Source organism: Myripristis murdjan, chromosome 23, assembly GCF_902150065.1.
Source record: "Myripristis murdjan chromosome 23, fMyrMur1.1, whole genome shotgun sequence".
Lineage (NCBI taxonomy): Eukaryota > Metazoa > Chordata > Actinopteri > Holocentriformes > Holocentridae > Myripristis > Myripristis murdjan.
This window is the reverse complement of record NC_044002.1, coordinates 18836199-18860098: the sequence shown is the minus strand read 5'-3', so window position 1 is coordinate 18860098 and position 23900 is coordinate 18836199. Positions and strand designations below refer to the sequence as shown.

Genomic DNA, 23900 nt, shown 5'->3' with positions numbered 1-23900 from the left:
GGCAATTGTCAACATTTTCCGGGAAGAGCTGATGAATAATGCATTTCAGCACCAGAAGTCGCGGACAGCGCCGCAATTTGCTCCCGGAGACGCAAACGGCTCTGATTGGCTGCCGTCCGGGCGAGCAGCGGGTCGCGCCGGTCTGAATATAAAAACTGCGAGTTTACACATGACATTACCTGGTGAGTAGGTGACCATTATCGCCACACGCTGCTTTGACCGGATTCAGACAGAGACTGTGTGGACTTTCTTACAAAAATGAGAGTTTTGGCTCTTGTCCTGGTCTGCGGTCTGATCATCTGTCAGGACGGAGGAACTTCTGGAGCCTCTCTCCGCGGCTTTGAGTCCTCACAGTGGACACACACAATAGGTGAGTGTGAGGAGGCTGGCTTTGACAGGAAAACCGAGTTACACCTCTATGATCATTAGTATACAAAAAAAAAAAAAAAAAAAAAAAAAAAAAAACCCTGAGCAATCTGAACCATTAGTAATTATTCTTATCTTATTAATTGTCTAATTATTCTTATCCTTTTTATTATTAATTCAGAAAACAGGATTAAAAAATATCAAAATTTCCAAAACTGTAAGCTTAACTGTTACACATTTAATGGCACATAATATGCAACTGAAGGCTTCTGTAACCATTTTTGTTACCATCTGCCATTTGTAAAAATGACTGATAGCAGTTAAAACCAATAATGATATTTTATTCTTATTTTTTAAAGTAGATCTATGGTTGACAAAGACTTTTATACGTTTAAAATGTTTTTTTTTTTTAAATAATTAAATTAAAATTACACCTTTATGAAGAGGGTTAAAAGTTTGAATGATGGACTTGGGGGCTTTTGTTTACCTTATTTATATTTTCTCCAACGAAATTTTGGAAATGCTGTTTTGAGTAGTAAACTAACAGCTGATTCCTTGTTTGCTCAGGAGGAGCTGCAGGCTTCCCGGAGCTCTCGGAGGTCAACAGGAGAGCCGTGAGTGATTTTCTTGCGGAGGATCCCAACCTGTGTTTCTCCCTGAGGGAAAATGACGACCAGCGGCAGCTCCTGTGCAACGACCGGCGGAGTAAATTCAACATGAACCCGTTTGGGCTCCGCTTTGGAAAGCGTTACACCGGCTACCTGTACAAAGGCGCCCTAAAAAGACCAAGGACAAGTGATTTATTGCCTGGTTTTCTCTATCCAAGAGAACTGGAGGTGCCAACCTGAAGCACAAGTCTGTTTAGTGAGGGTTTTCTGTCCAATCTGTTGTTGTCAGTGTTTGAAGTCCATGTTTGACAAATTTCTTCCATAAATGTGTCGAAAAAAGCTTTTTACTTAACATGAAAGTATTTGCTTGAATAAAACTTTTGTACACATATTTGCTATGAAGCCTCATTGAGCTCATTTCTCATCTTATCAGTTTTCAACCCCAAATGAAACTAACAAATTATAAAATAATAAATAAATAAATAAATAAATCTGTATTTTATAAATCAGTGGCTAGATTCAACCACAAGAGGGCAGTGCAGTGCACCATAATCATGTTGAGCCACTAATTGAACCATACCTGGACACAAAACACACACACACAGTAACACATAAGGTTGAAATTTATTAAGTTACACGTCGCTGTTTCCAACACGATTTACAACACGGGTTTTGACAATCACAGCTGATGTTTAAAATTAAAAAAAGAAAAAAAAAATGATCAAGTTTGACGTTTCAACTCTTCCCCCGCCTCTCCATCTCCCTTTGACATGACCAAACAAACAGGGGGTGAAGAAAAAAATCCCTCTTCAACACAGGCGGTTTTGAAATTTAACGTGTTTTGATCTACGTGTTGAGTTGTTTTTCTGCTACAAGGTACCATTGTTAGACAAAGGCAGGACGACAGTGTCTCACTATGTTTTCAAGGTCTTTCTCTAGACGTTTAGGGTCTTTCTTTCTGTGATTCCCTGCGGGGAACGAACGACTCCAGTGCAAACTAACAAGTGGAGGAGGAACACACAGACACTTTGTTTTTTGTGATTTTTTTTTTTTTTTTTTTTTGGTTTTGCTTGATCCTGGCTCAACACTTTTGCAGCACAAGAATCCGTGGAAGGTAATACGAGTCAGCTTGGATCTTCTAACACCGGGTTTGTTGCACAAACACAATAACACAGCAACCTACTGGTTTTTAGGGGGGCAGGTGTGCTTCATTTTAAAAAGGAGAATACCGGTGTCATTTCGAGCAACAAGTTCATTTACTTCTGTCTAGTTTACATTTCCCCCCGATGTTTCATGCTAATTACATTTAACATTTACTCAGATTTACTGTTTTTAAAAACGTTATCGTCCTGTGCGTCCTGGATAACAAAGATGCCCCACATGAGAAGACAGAGATGTGACGTTTAAGTTAGTAAGGCGACTAATTTTTGAGAAATGAGTGTAACATGAAGAGCAAAGTGATGTGAAAACACTCGACTCTGACACAAAGAGATAACAACACAGCTTTGAATGTTCTGACAAAACCAAATTAAGGCTTACTGCTTGCTGTGATGGATAGCTCAGGCAGTTTGAGTTTGTTTATTTTTTTTCATATTGTACAAAAATGTGTGGCAGTAAATGGCTTCTCCTGAAGGTTGGAAAACGAGCCCTGATATCTTGAATTATGCTGATTGTGTGCAGACACCAGCAGGAGTAATGGAGAGGAAAGGGGCAGCATATACTACTGCAACAAACTTAAAAACACCGGTATTGTCCTTGAAAATAAGAGCAAGTGAGTTGGTTTAAAAGAAAAAAGGGCGTTAAAAAAATTAGGAGCGTGTGCGTACGTTAGGGGAGTGTGTGTGTTGGTGTGCACGCTCGACACACACGTGGGAGGGGGGTCTACATTGATGTGTGTGGCTGTGCCGGAGCCACTCAGATGTCCTTCAGGTCCTTCTGGATGCCCCACAGCGTGTCGGCACTCTTCCTCAGCTGGGACACCTCGGCGTCGGTCAGGGTCATGTTGACCACGCTGCTCACCCCTCCGCTGCTCAACACACACGGCAGGGACAGGAAGACCTCCTCGGTGATGCCGTACATGTCCTGGAGAAACACACACATCAACACACAGTTCGGTGAGGGAGAGCACACACTTGATGCAAACAAGAGAGATGTGCATACAGGAATGCCATAGCAGCATTAAAAGTGATCATCGATGATGTTTTCTCATAAATCAACATGTTTTGCTCTTCTCAATCACAAATCAATAGAACAGAATGGTGATTCAACCCAAAGCAAGAACATGAAAGCATTTATTTTTGCTGTTCTAAACAGTTAACGCTTCCCAAATCAGTCCTCGAGGCCCCCCTGTCCTGCAGGTTTTTGTTTCAGCTCTACTCTTTCACACCTGATCCATTTAAGGGCTTCATTGGTTGAAACAGATCTACCTGAGCAGGGCGTGCATGAAGGTGTGTGGGCCTTAATTGGGTCAGGTGTGCAAGAGTAGAACTGGAACGAAAACCTGCAGGACACGGGGGCCTTGAAGGCTGGTATGGGAACCTCTGAGGTAATGTATAAGATAATCCCTAGAAAAATCCTCTGACACAGGAAGTAATGTGTGTTACGTTTCCAGCAAGAGCAGTGACTTGTTTGGAAGAAACAGAGGAAGAAGAAGAACTGAGCAGCTAGAGTGAGCAGTGATAGCCACGATGGCTGAACAGACAAAGAAAAGAGAAGCAATACAATTTAAAGAAATGTGCATGCATCTAAGTCTATCTATGTGTGTATTTTCTCTCTCTGTTTGTGTTTGTGTGTGCATGTGTGTGTGTGTGTGTGTGTGTGTGTGTGTGTGTGTGTGTGTGTGTGTGTGTGTGTGTGTGTGTGTGTGTGTTCCTCTGACCTTGACCATGGTGGAGACGGGGTGGATGCGGTTCATGTTTTTGACGATGCTCTCGGTCAGGTCGGCGACACTCAGGCCGATGGCCCAGTTGGTGTAGCCCTTCAGCTTGATCACCTCGTAGGCACTGCAACAGGACACAGCACTCCATTAACATGCATAGAGAATTGTCTGTGGCAGTGTGTGTGTGCAGTGTATGTGTGTGTGTGTGTGTGTGTGTGTGTCTAGGTCTGTGAAACTATGACCTCCAGACGGTCATCATCATGAGGAAAACAGCGACCAAAATGAACAAAAGTCAATTTTATTTCCAGAAAAGCAATAAGGGCAAGAAGTAACATGATATATTACTACTACTTCTACTACGACTACTACTACTATGAATAATAATAATGTCTCTAAATGTATTGAAATTGTAATAAAACCTGCTAATTGCATGACATTATTATATTAGCAAGGTATTATTACTTATTACTAAGGAGTGTAGCATATTTTCAATTGTCACACTAACTAATAATGCAAAAAAGAATAACACAAGCTGTGATATTATGAATCCCTCTTATTATTGCCCTTTATTTATGAAGTTACTTTCACCTATTACTGTGATCTAATGCATTAAACTGACATTTTAAATCCATTTTGCTTTAACCCCAACTTTGGCATGCTCCTGTCTCTTGTGGTGCGGGGAATTATGTCATCACGAGGCTTCAAATCCATAAAAATGAAACGTAAATTCATCTCTGCCTTGATTCATTTTTTTTTTTGCCAGTGTTTCAGTCATGAGACCAGAGAGGTCTCATGACTCACAGACGTGATCCCGGAGGTGTGTATGGAAATGTGATTTGGCACGTGTGGCTGCAGAGACGAGGGCCGTGCACGCCGCCCGCTGGTCTCATGCTGAGCTCAGTGAGGTTTGACGTGTTTAAGTGAAGAGCAGAGTTCAGTAACAAGTCTTTTCTCAAGCTGGACTAAAGGCAAACCAGAACTCTCATCACTTTTAACTGGACTTATATATAATGTACTTATAATGTTTTTTTTCTATTTGTGTATTTGCATATTGTTATGTGTATTGCTGTTTTGTTTTTTTTTAACCTCTTACCTGGATGTAAATTATCATTAGCATGTCTGCATCTTGTATTTTACACTGATGTACATTAATGTGCTCTGTCCCTATCAAATAAATAATAATAAATAAAATGCAGTATGTTTTAGGATGTTTCAGAGTAAACGCTGTAGCACTCGAGGACAATTTCTCCTTCTCATTGTGCTGGAGGGCTGGTTTGTATTTGGATATGATGCAAAGTTTGTGGTCAACTTTCAAAGCACTGATTTCCAAACAACGACCACCTATTAGGGAGGCAGTCCCCCCCGATGCACAATAGCCTCGGCGTTGACAAGCACTTAATGTGCAGAGCTTACATTAACACTGCCAAGGTTAGAGGTTACATTCCCACTGGGGGCCACTTGCACTAAAAATGTAATTACCCATGGTATGTAGAGCGCTGCAGATAAAAGCATCCTCTCAATCACTCACAGCTCTGGTACTGAGACAGGACGTTAAGTAATGACACAGACAATATTGTGCATATGCATTATTAATGTATATCATATTATTGCTCTGGTAATTTAAGGCTGGAGATGTTTACATCTTTGTGGTGTGAATCTCTTGAGTGCATCTCTATTAAACAGCCGTGAGGGAATAAGATTTGTGCTTCAAGAAGATAATATTACAAGATTTTTCATAAGATATTCTCTTTTTCTGCATAAATGAGGCCCTCACTGACTGTGTCTTCCTTGTCTGAATACTGTTCATTAAGAGCTGGATCCTTCTCAGTACATTTACTTAAAAAAGGGCTGACTTACTGTAAGTGCTTTCTGAACAGACAAAATAAAATGACCATATTTCCTTCCAGTTCTTTTCACTTGAAAGAATGTGAACTAAGAAGGGGCTCACAAAAGGGAGGGGGCGTTCAAAACGTGACGCTGGTGTTTCCAGACAGAGAACCGAATTCCCTCAAGCAAGCAGAGCGTTGGCTAATATTACGCGGCAGCAGGGTTTAGTTCCAAGAGTGAAGAAATGACCTGAAACGAACAGGCTCAAGAAAACAACCGGTCCTGAAACCATCAGGGTTGCAACGTTTTTGAAGTCAGGTAGTGATGAATTTGGTAAAGCTTCAATGTGATCTGCTAATGGAGGGTTAAAGACATCCTATATGGGGATTTTATGCCTAAAAGGTTACATAACACCAAAAAATCAGTGGATTATCCTTATAAAGTGTTTATGAATGTTTTCTAATCAGCTTGTTAATTAGGTTGTAAACGCTTTATAAATCATTATCGAGCAATTAAAAACAAGTTATAACAGCTTTCATACATGGATGCAGGTTCACTATTGTAGCTATAACTGATTTTTGATAAGCTAGACCACAGCTTTTAATGCTGTCATCCATTCATACTACTCTATCCATTTCTCTCACATTCTCTCTCTCTCTCTCTCTCTCTCTCTCTCTCTCTCTGTCTGTCTGTCTCTCTCTCTCTCTCTCTCTCTCTCTCCCTCTCTCTCTCTCTGTCTCAGACACACACACAAACACACATGCATCGTACCTGTCGACCACAGCCTTGTGTGTGGCCTTCCACTGTTCCTTATCGGCATCAGTGCCGATCTCAGGGTTCAGCTTCTGCAGGTTGACTCCTGCTACATTTGCGCCGCTCCATACAGGCACTAGAAAAAAAACACACACGCACACAAACATACACACACTAAGTAATTAAGGATGCACTGGGTAAGATTTTCAGCTAAACTAAACCTCTCCATAGCCTCTCCAAACAGACTCCATCTCCTCTGACAAAATGAAATCTATGAGTGAAACCCAAACTGTCTCCTGAGCAGCTCCATCCAGAGAGAGCTGGACTCACTGTCACATGCTCTGCTTCTCTCATCTGTTTGGTTTCCAGCCAAGTTCACATGCAGTTTGCTAATATCATGTTATATAATTTCTAGGGATTAAAGTGCTTTAAAGCAGACTATGCAGTTTCAAATGGGAGGTCACCCCACTTTATTATGATGTGGTAAAGAACGAGGAATGCATTGAATTCTCAAAAGAACATACCTTAGAAACTTGGAAATTCATTGGTTTGTTTTACATTAATGCTGCAACATTAAGTGTCATTGCAAAATACGTTTGCTCAGTGGTATTTATCGTGTCATTAAAAGTAGAATGAGATTATTTTACTAGATGCACAAAAGATGCCCTGACAACATACTAACAATTACTCCACAATCAGTTCAGATCTTGCGTTTTGATTGGCTGAGAGTCACTCTGATGAGCAGTAATACCTCTCAGTACTGTATAGGTATCACTCCGCCTTCTTTAAAAACTGAGCTAATACAAAGTGGCCTGTCAAAGTGTGGCAGCTGATACACAGTAACAGTCATGTAGGCCCAACTATTTCTCTTTGCAGCATTTTCTCAGCAGCCGATAACAAAATCAATAACGAATCAATAGTGAAACTGTGGTGTAATCACAACAGCATACCAGTCCTGACACTGCAGAGTACAGCATGCCCTCTTGTGTATTAATGCTTCAATATTTCTATAACCCTAGACCTGTGATGCATGAGAGAATAGATTGAGGAAAAGTAAGGGCTCAGGAGGAAAGGACAGAAGGTTTTTTTTGTTTGTTTGTTTGTTTGTGTGTTTTATTTTTCACTTCTTGTCTCTTCTACCCAATCTGCTCTTTCTCTCTCAGCCCTCTCTCCAGTCACTGCCAGAATTCAAAATACTCCTCCATGGCCTCGCCTTTAACCAAACGCCCTGATTATCCCACCCCGTGTTTATCTGTCTACCCACCACTGGTGTCTCCGTGCTCCCCCAGCACCCAGCCGTTGAAGGAGGAGGCGTGGATCCCGAGACGTTCAGCCATCAGGTAGCGGAAGCGGGCGGAGTCCAGGTTGGTCCCGCTGCCGATGACGCGGTGTTTGGGCAGACCGCTCAGCTTCCAGGTCACGTAGGTCAGCACGTCAACTGCAGAGGGTGTGTGAAAACGTCTGTCATTACAACGACATTTAACCCCAAAACTACAGCTCGCTGCTGATGTGTGTGTTTGTGTTTGTACCGGGGTTGGAGACCACGATGAGGGTGCAGTTGGGACTGTACTTCATGATCTGGGGGATGATCATCTTGAAGACGTTGACGTTCCTCTGCACCAGGTTGAGGCGGCTCTCACCCTCCTGCTGGCGAACGCCGGCCGTCACCACCACCAGGCGAGAGTTGGCCGTCACCGCGTAATCTGGAGAACGAGTGAGAAGGAGAGAGGGAGGGGGAAGGAAAGAGGTGGAAGAAAATAAGGAGAGAGATGGAGAAGAAGTGGGAGTGAGAGAGTAGAGAGATGGAAGCAGAGAGGAAGAGGCATAGCAGAGCGAGAGAAATACAAACAAGGAAAGAAAAATAGGTGGAAAGTGAGAGTTGAAGGAGAGACAGGGACAAATCATTATTAAAATATAAATGACTAAATAGTGGCTTTACAATTTCATCACAATTCTACCAATCTGCCGATAAAACTTATTCTGACTCATGAATAAAACTATTATGGATTCAGCAGTGACTTCAAATTTGTTTTTTCCTCAAAGGGAGACTGAGAAATATTCAGTGTAATGTTCCTGTATGTGAGCACAGATAGTCCGAACCTTTGTCAGCGACTATCTTGGATGTCTTGAGGAAAAGGCTGCCATGCTGCAGGTCCATCATCTCTCCTTTCAGACGATCCTCCATCACATCAACCAGAGCCAGCTCGTCAGCCAGATCCTGCCCCGGGAGAGGAGAGCTGTTAGTCAGGTATCAAATAAAAATATAGAAATCATCCAACACAGCTGATTCCAGCTTCACTAAGATGCTAAGATTGTCTTACTTTTCTCTAAAATGAATACTTTGGGGTTTTATTGGTTCACTGCTACCTTCCCATGACACTTAATAGGCTTGATTATTAATTGGGTACTAAAAAAATAACAAATACATGAATGGACAATGAAAATAATTACTAGTTGCACCCTAACAACAAAAAGTTTACTATTGTGATAACAGATGCAACAGCCAAACATCCACTGACTCACTCACACCAGCTAAACACTGGAAAAATAAGTGGGGAGCCCCTGCATGCTTTGTAAACCTGTATTTGTTACTCCATGCAGTTTCATATTGGATTAATACTTCTCTTTTTACATTTAAGAGGCTTCTGTTTCAAGTCAAGACATGCTGAAGGCTTTGTTGCTCTTACCCGGAGCAGGATGCTGATGGCACAGGCCATGCCCACCTGGCCCACCCCCACTACTGTCACTTTGTTCCTGGGTGGCTCAGCGGGTCCGCTGGCCAGGGGGGTGATCAGCTTCTGCAGCACCGACGACATGATCACAGCTGGAGGGGAGGGAGACAGAAACATCTGGGTCAGACCCCGACAGCACAGCAGACAGAGGAAACAAGCGCTGTTCAGCTTCTTGGATATGTCATCAGCCATGTGGGGATTTTTTTTTTCTGATTTGTACAAGTGATTCATTTCCACCTCTTCCTATCACTGTACTTTTCTTTACCTCAAATGCAAATGAACTAAACTGAAAGGGCTTGCATGGCTTTCCCTAAAAGTCAGATCACTTCCATGACCCAACTTTCCTTCCTCTTTGTTTTTAATTTATTTCTTTTGGTTGTTTTGTTAAAAAAAAAAAAAAAAAAAAAACTTTCAAGTTTTGGTCACAACAGCACACATAATAAAAACCTTTAAATCAACGACATTTAATCATATTTTTTATCCATTTAAGAGACTCAAAATCATTTCCAATTTCAGTGAGTTTAAGACACGTGGTGAATAGAAAAATACAGACTTGAGACTATTAAATGTACCAATTACTGCAAAGTTTAATTTATAATCATTACGTTTAAAAAAGCAGATGAAAGATAACAGAAAATGTGAGTCCACTACATTTGAACTGAAAACCACCATCTAATGTAATAAACATATAAAATGCTTTCTGGTTTATTCCTTTAAAGTGAAAATTCCCTGATCTTCCATGACTTTCCAGGATAATTTATGAAATCTCCTGACATGTTCCAACTATATGGCAACTGGAACTAAACTGACACACACACACACACACACACACACACACACACTTGCACACACATTTTTCAGCAACCTGTACAAGAGTAGCATATCTAAATGGCTTTGAGTAACAACAAGAGGCCAAACAGTCACAGAGTCACCAAGAGTCACTGGGTTTAAAGTCACTAAGGAAGTCATTACTAAGGGTTGCATCAGTCCAAACATTAATATCTCTATTTCTCCACCTCTCTCTCTTGCTCTCTCTCACACACACACTCACACAAACACACACATTCATCCTTTGCGGCAGCTTCCTTGATGCTAAGAGTTTCCAAATATTTTACACTGGTCCACCTCACACATATTTCCACTGACACAAGCACCAAAAAAATGTCGAACCACTCTAAAAATACAAGACAAATCACGTAGCTCTGCACACACAGACCTTCCTATGTCATTTCTGGAACTCAATGCAAACAAGTACAAAATATAAACCTCTGCATGAGCAATCCATCGCAATAACGCAGACTGAAAAAGCAAACATCCTGGATCATAGGTTGCTAAATGAATTAGGAACGATTTACAGGCATGGAGCAACAGCCAAACCCCAAACAGAGGGCCGGCCCAGGCTTCAAACACTTACAGGAAGACCTGCGGATGGGCAACAGAAACCGAGACATCCTGGCAGAGTCCCAGGGCAGAAATCAAGTCCAAAAATCACAAAACGACTAACGGCAAAACCTCAGAGCCCATTTTAAATACTGAAATCTTATCATTGCTTTTATTTGACTCATCATTCGCCACCATTATTATCATCATTGCCCGAAAATGAACATTACGTAGGCCGAGCACACAGTTTTCGTACAAACATGATGTATCTGCACAGGCTATCATGAATATGTGGTGATATCTATATCCATCCAGTAGTTTTTGTACCACATGTATTGACAGCGGTGGAAGCAGCTATCAGTTGTGATGTTGTCATCCCGATACAAGAAGATCAGGCTCAGGGCCTGAGACGTATCAGTGACAGAGAGCACGATGAGTGGTTGATGCTGCACGGAGCCGGATAGAGTCAACAGGAGTAGAGCCGGGCGCTGGAAACTGATACCCATCAGCTCTGTGCCAGTTTTGTTAGCAGTATCAAGTAAAGGTTTCAAAAGGGAACAAAAGCCAAAGGTACAAAAAGAGCACCAGTGTCAGATTCACGCCATGAGAACTTATGCTTTGCACTGGGGAAATCATTTCAATTTACTTGGAAACTGAAAACAATTTACACTAAAAGTATTATATTACAGGAATTCTGTTGTGCTTTGATGATTCAAGCTGACTCAGGCAATTGACTTGGCTCGGTGTTAATGCAGGGAATTAACTTTAAGTGAAGACGTCAAAGGTGGATTCATGATGCCAAGTAAAAGTGTACGAGGTGAGATTTTTAATGTACCGCCGCACAAAATGACTGAATTATATTTGTGGTTTAATGGGGTTGTTACGGTTATTGTTTGGTAGTGGGAGAGAAAAGGAAGTGTTTAGATGAAACAGACCAGGATATGGGCTTCGTGAATGAATAAGAGTTATTAAAATCAGCCAAAATGCAGAAAAACACAAACGGTGTCATTATGTTGCTTAGAGCTGGGCTTCTGCACATCCCCAAATCAAATGCAAAATATAGACGGTTCACAAAGTCAAGCGACACAGAAAAAACCGAACCACTGTCTTCTCCATGAGAGAAAACAAGAAAGAGTGGTGTGCTGTCTTCCTGAGCCTGAAATCACCTCTGGCTGCTGTTTCTAGCCAATCAGTGCAAAGCTCTGCACTCAGAACCACTTTGACACAGGTGTTATCAATCAATCAATCAATCAGTCAATCAAATATCCTCATTTGGGGGATGCAGCTTCACACAGGATATATAATAAGATAAACACCCGAACATATTCCATATCTTGGGAATAATTACACCAATACTGCAAAGGTTGCCCACAGAGACCATCTTAAAAGTAAAAACTTTGGTTCTCAAGCCAAAGAAAGTAAAAATACATGCAGTGTTAATATGATATATCAAATCAATTCGTGTATTTTGGATATTTGCTCTAATTATCTTGTGCCATTAAAGGCCAGGGTTACAAACGGGCAAACTGTCAGTCTTGTTGCCTTTTGTTGGATACTGAAATTGATAAAAGTCATGAATAACTTACTGCAACTTAGGATTAAAGTTAAGAGTTAGAAAAACACAGAAAATAGGGCTTATTCAGTTTAGAGAGATTTGAGTGGGGGCAGCACCCTGCCCTGACTACTGCCTATGACAACTGTACAATTCTGCACTGAGGCTTGGTTGTACCACAAAACTGTAAGCCACTTTGGCAGCTGTCCTGCGTCCAAAACCCCAGCGGGGGCACTCAACCCCCCACCCCACTCAGTCCAGCAGGCGTCCCCCTGGATGTCCCATCTGGAACCACAAAGATGGAAAGATAATCTGCTCCCAAAATAAAAATGTGGCGCAGGTGCAAGGAAAATACACACTCTTTGTCTCGTTGTTTTTCTCTCTGCACCACACACACACACACACACACACACACACACAGAGCACACAAAAATACACTTGTACAAACATAGGTTAGACAAGCAGACTATGGTAAAAGTAGCTCATTTATGCCAAGTAAAAGTTTAATTACCCTCTCTATGTAATGTAAAACTGACTGAAGGGCAGTGAGTTCAAACCAGGCTGAAATACTTTTCGGCAGCTGGAAACACTGCAAAGCTCCCTCCATCCAACTCTGTTAATCTGTTTTTATTAATTAACTGACATTTGCATTAAGTGCTGTTTGCTAAACTCAGGACTCGCTCCACAGAAAACGAATGGGGTGCTGACACTGGAACCATCATGTGCCAGGTTCAGTTGGCACACCACAGCTACGTTTGGATTCTGGCATGCATGAACCACAATTTAAACATTATCTAGGGGCAAGAACTTCAGGGTGCACTGATCGGTCAGCTTGGGATCGGCTCCGACAGGGACGGGCAGATTTGTCTGACTGTATTTGCCGACCTCAGGCACCAGTTTTGCCAGATAGGTACGGTGATTGGGACTAAAAAGTTTGTGGATTGGAAGCCATTTGAATTTGAACATTGTTTGAATGATTCAAACAGTGCCAAACAGTTTAAACAGTGTTGCTGGATTGGGGGAAAACCACCAAACCTGGCAACACTGGGCCAAGTGTCCCACTCGGCTGATCTGACTAGCAGAAACATGTCGGCTGAGTGGGATATCTGCAAAGTGTGTGAAGAAGATTCAGTGCTGTTGGTAAAACACGCAATGAAAAGTTGTCCATGGAGAAAGCACCATGAAAATCTTTATATATATTTAATATGACACTTGTGGACCCATCACCTTAGCGAGCATACTCACTTTTTGCAACAAACAGAAAATAAGACAGCTTCAGAGTAGCTGTAAGGTTTATTTTTTCACTTTGAGGGAGCTTGGCTAATGACTCCCATAGACTTCAAGTCTTTATGCTAAGCTAACACAAAATGCTACCCATAGGAACCGAACCACTGGACGCACAGAGGTGAAAATAGCATTGAACGTCTAATCTCAGTCTACGCAAGTCGGAGAAAGGGTATTTTTCCCAAAACATTAGAGTATTGCTTTAAAGACAATCGGAATTGGCTGGAATTGGTATTAACAGGTAAGGCTTTAAGAAATATTGGCAATCGGAATCGGCCAAGAAAAATGCAGTAGGTGCATCCCTACAAGAACATGAACAAAAAAAACATGGATCCACAGTCAGTGCCCTATTTATTGTCTATAAGAGCCTCTGATTTCACATCCCAGTGACATCACAAATTCAAGACTTAGTTCTCCAGTTTCTAGCTTTGGGAAATGCTTCAGGAATCCTTTCAAAAGCTGGCTGGACCATCCCGAGGAATAGGAATAACACATGTGAATTCTTCAAGTGGCCGTCATTCCCCTTTCATGCATTTCTTTTAATAGATTTCACAGCCGGAGCAACAGTATCAAATACGGGACAGATGATTGATTTAACCGTCTGTGTGTAACTATGTTCACTCACATGCAGATCTCTGCGCTTCAGGTCGCTCAACAAAAAGCTACAAACAGGAGCACAACAGCGTTTTGTGTGCTGCATGTGTAAAACCACGATCAAGTGCATCACTGGGTCAGACGCCACAACAGGGCTAGTCATCAAAAAAAAATAGCAGAGGATGTGAAAATTCAGCGAATGAGAAACTGAAATCAGCAAGGGGATTTTCCATTTCAGTTTTTTACACATTTTCCTACACACGTAACACTCTTTTTTATTCCTCATGCCATCATTACACCAACATGCCTAGCAAATAAAACACAGTGGTAACAAAAAGGTTAAAAAAAAATCAAGTTTGAATTGGTAAAATTGTCGCTCTATTTCAACTCTGCACTCTTGACGTGATCATTTGGCTAGTATCTCTGACAACGGCATGAAAATCTATGCTATATAATACTATCTCTGTCTCATGCTCTTCTGTCCACAAATGAAAATGTTTATCATGGCAAGATTATCAAAGTTGCAAGCTAAGTTTGTTTTACTGAAGGAAATTACCACGATACACAAAGAAATATCGTTTCCAGTTCTGTGGTGGTCGTGACAGGATATTGCAACTTCTATGCAATTAGTTGTGTGGTGCACATTACATTTTCACAGTTTCTACGTCACCAAACCTGTGCTAAATATTCTGAATGACGATGCAAACCCAATGCATGATTTTCACTGAATGGTTCTCACGCAGAACTCCAAAATAACTAAGTTGCATGGGAAGGTTGTTGCATCTCAGTGGCACCATCTCAGCAGGGAGCGGAAGTTCATTCACAACCTCGAAAATCTTTTTTTTTTTAAATCAAAGTAATAATATAACAATGACTAATTTAAAAACTAACAGATAATGTGAGTTATTGTTGCATTTGACACCAGACCAGTGTCCCGGGGTGTATTCACATCTTGTTAAAAAAAAAAAAAAAAAAAAAAAAAACATTGTACTGATGGATACAATTCAAATGTAGTAAAGTATAATACAGTCAAACCATATTAGCCTACATAAATTTACAAGTACCCCAAAAGTTATTCGGTTACAGTAACAGAGGTAATTGTAATTTCTTATTTTAACCCCTTTTGACTGCTGCAATGATTTGGACCCCTTGTCTCTGAAGGGCCCCCTCCACTTCAGGGCCCCCATGAAAATGTCCCTCCCTCTCCCCTCACTAGGAGCACACACACACACACACACACACACACACACACACACTCACTAATCCCCACCCCCAGCCCCTAATCCTACAAACTCTCTACCGCCTCCATCTGCTACTGCTGCTGTCTCACTCTCCATTTACAGTGAGACAGACCAATGACACATGGCACTCAGGCCAGTGTAAATCATATCTAGGGGGTAAAACAGATTTTGTGAATTTTGTAATCTATAAACAGTAATCTATCATAGGGAGTCACTTGTGACTGTGTCATGGATTATTAGCAGCGGTCAGAGCTACATATTTTGATTTTATGCTGCCCTGCATCACCTCCTCATTAACAGTCCTGGCCATGCAGTTTTCTGTCAACAAGTTGCAATAGCGGCAGCCGGGTATTTATAATCAAGGTCAAATGGACATTAAAAATAACAGGACCAACTGAGACACTAGTCACAACCACTGGGACAGACTAGCTTTTTCACCCCTGAAATGAAGGATTTTTATTATTATATGAGATACTAATTTTGTTCTGTGGGTAGAAGAGACAAAGAATAAAAACACAGTGATTCTTATGATAACAATAGTTATTCTTATATATTCTCTGACTGTGCTAACATGTAGCAAATTAAATTATAGTGGTCGTTTTGCCCCCAGGACCCCCTGGATCTTTCCCAGTGACCTCTGATGGCCCCTGGACCCCACATGAGAAACAACTCGACTGTAGGTTACTTGCAGAATGAATTTGTTCAGTTCTGCGCCACCACTCACATAGAGCACTGTTAACGTGTCGGTAAACATGATGGAATAGCAACAGGCAGACATGATTTCATATCAAGGTCACACAAGCACTTAAAATAACAGGACAAGCAGAGGCATTGCTCACTAGAAATGGAACAGAGTAACTATGTAAATGAAACGAGGGGTTCTCCAACTTTTTCCACGTCAAGCATCCCCAAATAGATACACCCTGCAATGAAAGAAATACCACCCATCTGAGAGGATTTTTGATATTAGACATGATGTATCATGTAGGATTACATAACCCCCTTTTCTATAGGTGAGGAGATATAATAGTGGATACATTGGAATTTATGACCAATGCACTCATCCTGTTGCAATCTCACTGTGCTGACACTTAAAGATTGCATCAAATGTGAATTTGAACTGTGTCTGATTTTGCTCAAGACCCCCTGGAGCCTTCACCTCTGGGGGGGGCTGGGCTCAAGTCTGAAAACCAATGACCTAAGTTAGCAGTTGGCATGAAATATGGTCAGTGCATGTCCAAAGGGGTGGGGGCTCATTTCGTCCTGCACTGTACTTAGCTGTCAACAAGTTGCAATAGCAAGATAGCCTATCATTTCCTAATCAAGGTCGAATGGACACTTTAAAAGCACGTAACAAGAGGGAGGCCTTATCTCACACAATAGGACAGACCTGGACCTATAAAAACACACGCTGTAGCCTACTATTGTTGGCACTAAAACAAAGGGGCTGCGGAATAACATACCTCCTTTAGAAATTGTTCAACAGCCCAATTTGGCTTCCTAAAATAAAAAAAAAAAAAAAAAAAAATCATCTGCCTATATTACATAATCCTGATGTCTTATTTCTAAGACGGCGGTGGAGACTAATAAATAATGTCCATCATGGCTGTTGCCTATCATCACGCCATGTAGGGGAGTGAATTATGTAGATCAAATGGCAAGCAGGCGTTCATTTCTCTCATTCACGGTGAAATAAACGTTATGTAACAGGCTTGGCGAGTCCTTCCGCCGCCCTTGAGTTTGGTGATGCTTCATCTACCGCACTGGCGAGGCGACACTCAAACGAAAACAGCGTGAAATGTTGTAAACTTCACTAATGGCGTACATTAAAAAAAAAAAATACGCAATTACGTCGTAACCGCAATGGTGCTGCTCTGCGAGTTCAAGTTCACGGCGAGTTCACAAAGGATGGTGTTTCCTGGCTGGGCGACATTACATTACAGGCTGAGAAAATAAGCCGACATCAAACATGTAATAAAGCAGCGTTAAAGTCAAGTGCACTGCTAAAAAATAATAATAATAAAAAAAATAACTGGGAAAATCGACACCAAGCAGCTCAAATGGTTAAAAACACAACCGGATACAAACGTTTAGCGTGGCTACATTTTATTTCATTGCTGATTTGAATGAATGGCACGTTAACTGCACTTTGTACAGTCGGCATTAACTGTAACTGAGGCTGGAAATAATCACCGTTTGGCAGTCATTTCCCCTTTGAATCATTCACAATGTAGCCGACGTTGTTACATTGTGTCTACAGCGGCGCGTAAATTCCTAAAAGCCTCGCCAGAAAAACAAAGTGTTGTAACATTGTAATTGCGTTCAATTGAAGTGCGCAGAAAGTGAAAATGGTTTCCACTTCAACTATGAGCATCCATTGCTGCTGAGGCGGTCAGCACGCATCACCGTGAGAGACACAGCACCGACTAGGAAAGAAAACAGCGAATATGAGCAGGGTACGTACATTTTTGAAGGTATCTCTAACGGGGAATATCCTTTTTTTTTTTTTGGTCCAAATGGGAGGCAGGAGACGGTGCAGCGTCCTGTGGCAGGGAGATGGAGACTTGTGGAGTTGAACGGGTTGCAGAGAGGCGGAGGAGGAGGAGGAGGAGGAGGAAGAGGTGGATGGATTGCCAGTGTGACCAAGCTAGGTTCACATGTGAGGTGGGGTACAGGAGGCTAAGGAACTCGCCACATGTGATTATATACCCCTATTTGTCAAGAGGATTGGCAATAGCTGGAGAATGGCCATTGATTACATTCAACACTACTTATTTTCCCCTTCCTGCTTCTCCTTTATCTAGGGAAGTTTAAACTTTGCAGTACCAAAATTTGCTTTTACTCACCTTTTTATTTGCAGGATAGACTGCACCCGCAACTGCTGTGGGATGATAAAAAAAAAAAAAAAAAATCATTCAGTATATAAATAGGCATCCTAATAGGAAGTATGATATGAAGACAAGCTTTCCCTTATGAGAAAATTCTAAGTTGTCCTGAAATGTGGGATCATCATGTTGATTCAAGAGGTTTCCCATTGATTCTCCCATTGATTAACATTCATTTTCTGAGCTGAGTAGCAGGGGTGATTCATAAGAGGCCTTGAGTTTGTCTTTAGTACGCTTAGCAGCAAATAAAAGTAATGTTTCAAAATGGCAGCAGAAATCTCTAGATACACATTACTGTAAAAACATTTTGTAAACCTGCCCCGGTTTCCATGGTAACCCCCTAGAGATCCCGTTTATTCTCATGGAGAGTTTTCCATACAGAAACAAAAGCTTCTCTGACAGGATTGTAGACTGCTTTCGTTCATTTTGCTGTATGTTTGCCTTATCATAATGAGGTTGTACTTTACCCACCTCTTGATTTTTCTTTAAATCACTTGTCACAAGTCTGTTTTCACTAACCTTTAGGCTGCTGCCGTCACTCCAGAGTATAAAATGAATCAGTCAAGGAGCTGTTGTGTTGTTTTTAGCTAAACTACAGTAGGTTATGATGATCAGCAACGATCCTGAAGGCGGTTTCGTGCATGAGTGCAGAAGAGGACAGGTGTATTTACAGCTTATCTGGGTGTACCCGGATATGAAAGGACTTTGACCTGTATTACACATTTATAATGTCTCAGGGAATGTATCCTTGCCAAATCCTTGCTTAAATGGAGCTACATTCTGGCGCACATTGCACAATCTGTAAATATGTAGTTTATCCTATGTAATAGGATGCAGCATCAATAGCTCCGTTGTTGTGTTACTACATAAAGTAAAGCCAAGCAAGCCAACTTTATTTATAGAGCAAATTTCATGCACAAGGATAGTGTGATTTACATAAAATAAAATAATCAGTGTTCAATTAATGCTGAAAATATAAAAATTGAACTTTGCCAATGTGCAAGTCCATACCCAAATGAGCAAACTGGACATTTTTAGGTTGTTTTGAGCCGTGCCAGCTACATGAGTGGACAAACCGCTCTCCAACACTTGTCAGCTCCAAATGATCGTCTCTGCTCCGGGTTCGGAGGCCACATGAGGTTAACAGGTGTCTCACAAAGTGTTTCTAGAACTCTCCACAGGTTCACAAGGGTCACCGGGTCATTTGGACAAAGAGGAAGTCGGTGAACGTCAACAGGGACACAATAAGCGCCTGCACCGAGCCACTCACTTCCTTCCTCTTTCCCTTGGTTCAGACTTCCCTGCGACAGCTATGAAGCAACGTTTGGCGATTTTTCTAAATGTCTTATTCACAGATGATCCTCCACAAGAGATATGCTGTGATTTTATGGGTGCTAGAACAAAATGTCCCCAAATATTTGGCGCTTTACCACTTTGATCTCGCTCATTGTTCATTTTCAAAACTGCATACTTCGTTCACATTTATTTTCTTTACATGAAATCTAATATGAGGTTATTTTTTTTCTTATGCACTGTCTAATGTTGCTCTTTGTTTCAACAATAGAACATCCAATGGCGGCCAACGCAGTCATGTGCACATGCTGCTCTGTCCATCCCTCCGCTGATGCTGCACACATGCCACACATGGCGATGGTGATGATGATGGTGATGATGCCGACTGGTACCCAATGGGAAGCTGCAGTCGTGCCTCCTCCTTCACCCAATGGGGTTAGAGGATGCTGAGCCCTTAAAGGCGCCCAGTCAGCTGCGAGAGCGGCCATTGTGCAGGGAATATGGTAGGGGAGGGGGGGTGAGGGCTCATGAGGTTATTGTGTGAGCGGTGAGGAGTGAGGCGAGGAGCACAAAGAGGGATTGGATTGGCCATAGGAAGAGGGTGTGGCTATAAGGCTGTTACATAACACAACGCCTCCCCCCCCTAAGGATTCAACCTCTCTGTTTGCATCTGCCTCTGCCTCCATGCACAAACATCCAGAATGGTTTACAACTGCACAAGATATTTCTCACAATATTCGCAATGCCCCTGCTGTTGTTTTTGGCAGCGGAGAGCAAGCAGACAGCTGTATCCTTGAGTCTGCACATCATGACCTCAGACTCCTTCAGTATCAGGCCCAAGCTGCACATATCAGAGGTCTGGGGTCTATTTTAGCATTTGACTGAGGATTTTGAAGGCCAGTGCAGATATTATTGCATTGAGGCTTAATCCTGATCAGAATCAGAATCAGAATCAGAAATATTTTATTGATCCCTGTGGGGAAATTGGAAATTGTACAAGTGTTGAGTGTCTCTTGCAGGATGTTATCATTGTTAAGATGCAAAAACCTCTGAAATCGCTTTTGGCTCATTATGTGACAATAAAACTCCTTGTTTTACAGTCAGCAGCTCTTTATGCACAGTGGCCCACCCACATATTCAGTGGTAGTGATATGCTAGAACAGGGTTAGATGTGATTATCTTTAAATGGTCGTATATTTCATTATTATCTTTAAACTTAAACTTAAAACTAGCTAACCTTCAAAATTAACAGCTGAGCAGTGAAATGAATAAATACAACCAGCAAATAAAAACGTGTTTCATAAACTGTTTTATAGAGCTTGGATAATAGAGCAACCACCATCATATCCAAGTCAGTTTTGGCCTGATATATCAGTAAATCAGTTGTATGTTCATAAAATGTCTATAAACTGACTGTCTAACTTCCTGTTGGAGGCTTAAGGATTGCAGGCCAGTCCAAAAATGGATTTAAGCCTATTTTTAACCCTATACCCCAGTTCTCAAGTACATATACAGTGAAGGCACAGGAATCTGCTTCATCTAGAAAGAAAAAAAAAGGGGGCGTGTGGTGGGAAAAAGCCAAAACAAAAACGGCTCCTACTGTGAAGCACTACCACAGAAACTTCAAGGGCACTAGGTGCAGCTGTAGTCTTTGTTTTCTGTAGATAATACCTTGTTTGGGCTGCACGCTTCCTGCTTATGGGGTGCATGGAGAAGAAAGGTGAACAAGTGCTGGACAGATCTAGATGTACCTTGATGTACGTATGTTTATTAGTGTGGGAGGAAAACCCAAGGAGCTCAGTCTTCATGTTGTTTACACACCGGGACAGTCTCCATTTGACTTTGGTCATTATCAGACATGCATGTTCTCAACCGTTTACCCTAACAAAACGCTTTTATTATGCAATTATGAGGCAAGGACTTTTATTCGACTTTTATATGCAGGGACAGAAATGAAAAAAAAAAAAGTTTTAGATGTGACTCAGCTCACATTTTTACAAGCACAAAAGTAGTTAAAGTGTAATCTAAGATGTCGATCTTATACATGCCATTGAGCTGCACTGTAGTTTTACAGTACAGTCTGTATGCCTCCCAGAAATGACTTCTGTAAGATGTTTATTTTGACATATTATTATTTTTGACAGTGCTTTTGGTTGACATATCCTTCAGGCCAAACACATGGTGAAAATGTATATCTGTATTCCATAATATTCTTGTTTATTTCCCTAAATATTAAAAACCAAGATAACAAAGTGCTTTGCAACTCTGAGAGATGTTAATGCTTCATTTTGCCTGTATTTATGTTTCTAACAAGATAAGCAAAGAGTACCAAGATACAAAAATTGGAAAAGTATGGGAAATCTGATTTCTATGGCAGCCTTTCCCCAGAAGCTGAAACAATTACTGAATTGATCTTAATTTATCATAATATGTTATGGGTCTTTTAATACGTACAATCTAACAATCTTCGCTTATACCTTGTTATAAGTTTGCTCTGCGAAATAGATGCATGTCTGAAACGTTATCTTTATGCTTATATAATTATCTTTTTCCATATTAACAACCATGTAAAGATTAAACTTGATCTTCAGCCTCTGTTTGACCTCCTCTGCCAGGTCAAGAAAAAGTTGCAAGCCTAGGGAAGAAAGAAGGACACCTTGAATGATGTGTCCTTAAAAAAAAAAAAAAGAAAGACAAGGGGCAAGATTACATAATCATTAGCCAGGAGTTGATAAACTGCATGCATGTTCAGTCATTAAATAAAACACAGTGCTGTCGGTGAAGTTGTTACTGTCAACAAGGAAGTGAAGTGGTCTGTGTGCGACCTGCAAATGTTGACACATTGCTGACGTTGTGCAAAAGCGACCCGCTGACCTCACAGGTCAGTGTCAGAGCTCCTGTCCAATGAGCTGGTGAGGAGCGCGCCCGGGTAGCGGGAGCCTCCAATCACAGAAAAAGCGCCCGGACAAAAGCACCTATTGTTTCCTTCTCACTGGAATAAAAGTCGGCAGGTCGGGCGGCCAGTTGTGTCAGACATGACAGCTCCATCAATAGATAACAAAACTGACTTTGCACAACTTCTGTCTGCGATGTGAAGTAGGCCAGGCCCGTATCAGTACCATATCACAAGGCAAGACATTATGATCGGTGCTGACTCAACAAGTGAAAATAAATCTCTTTGTTTTCATGTTTGTTTGTTTGTTTGTTTGTTTGTTTTTTTAAAGAGAATTGCTCTGATAGTTTTCACATATAGACCTGCGGCCGAATCCCCATGCTTCAATCAGAGCTTTCTTATTCTGCTTGTTTGTACTTTGTTTATGTCTCATTTCCCTATCAATATTTAATCTCTGCCCACTCAGCGCCATTGCAGCTTAGCCATCTTGATGGGTGGATTCCTCTGTGTTAACCCTTCCCTTTCTTCTTTTCTTGGTTTTCCTTGAGGGACTAAGATTGAGGGTGTTTGTTTTCTAATGAAGCTGTTAATGAAGCTCTGCAGTACTCTAAGTATGATTAATAGCTACTAAAATAAACATTGCACTCAGATATTACTTCACTCACTCCTTCGCTCCCCAAATCTTGCTTTACCATCTGACTTTTTGTATAAATGTCATCTTTCACATTCTGACTCACAAGTTTCACGGCTCTTTTAACAGTGCAAACCTTTATCTGAGTGTGTGGCTGCTGTGATATGCCAGGCGCAGATGTAATAAGCATGTCGTACACTTGTCCTCAACATGACCCGGGTTAGTGCAGCTGCCTTTTACAGCAGAGACATTCCCGGCTGCCAGAGGCTTCCTAGGCTGCTGCAGAGCGGATCCCTCCCACTACAAATTCCCCAGGCCGAGCCAAGTCAGGCCCACTTGTTCATGTGACCGGTGAGCGAGCAGGAACACCGGCTACTATTTCAGAGTGACCTCCAGAGCTCAGCACAAGGGTGGAAAGACAATGGGTGGACGCTTTGAATACATGGATGAATGCACTTTGGCACGCATGCGCCGCAACGGTCGCTTTTGCCCCTGTTTTCTCTCTCTCTCTCTCTCTCTCTCTCCCTCTCTCTCTCTCTCCCCCTCTCTCTCTGTGTGTGGCAGTGGAAACAGAACTATTTCCTACCATAAAAGCAGGGTTCACACGCTCACTTAGACAATGTCATTCAGCTATCTGGTGAAATTCAAGGACTCGATATTTGCATGTTTTTGGGCAGGACATCAGACATCAAAATGAGTAGATGAACTGAATGATCTTCTAAAAAAGTTAAAATGTAACTGTTAATCATTATGTAAGTTTGGGTTTTGCGAGTAATAATAGAAATTGAGCATTTTTGCAAACATTAAAAGTTTGCTGTTAAAAATAATCAGGATTAAGATGCAAAAGTGCAGGAAAATATTTTTATTCCCCAAATCAGCATGATCACAGTACTTCAAAATAATAACCTGGATTATAAAATAATGGGGAATAAAGGAGTGAGTGAAGTAGTATCTGAGTGCAGGGGGTGCAAGAGAGTGATCCA

At 41.4% G+C, this 23900-nt stretch overlaps 1 protein-coding gene across 1 annotated transcript; it reads right to left on the bottom strand.

Annotated features, from left to right (window-relative positions):
* Positions 1-1579: 1579 nt before the first annotated feature.
* ldhba (lactate dehydrogenase Ba) lies at positions 1580-17859 on the bottom strand. Its single transcript, XM_030045789.1, has 8 exons — positions 17680-17859; positions 9120-9256; positions 8533-8650; positions 7962-8135; positions 7697-7870; positions 6451-6568; positions 3853-3976; positions 1580-3056 (listed from the first exon to the last, which is right to left on the bottom strand). The coding sequence occupies exons 2-8, from the start codon at positions 9246-9248 to the stop codon at positions 2889-2891; spliced, it is 1005 nt and encodes a 334-aa protein (XP_029901649.1). The 5' UTR covers positions 9249-9256; positions 17680-17859; the 3' UTR covers positions 1580-2888.
* Positions 17860-23900: the final 6041 nt, after the last annotated feature.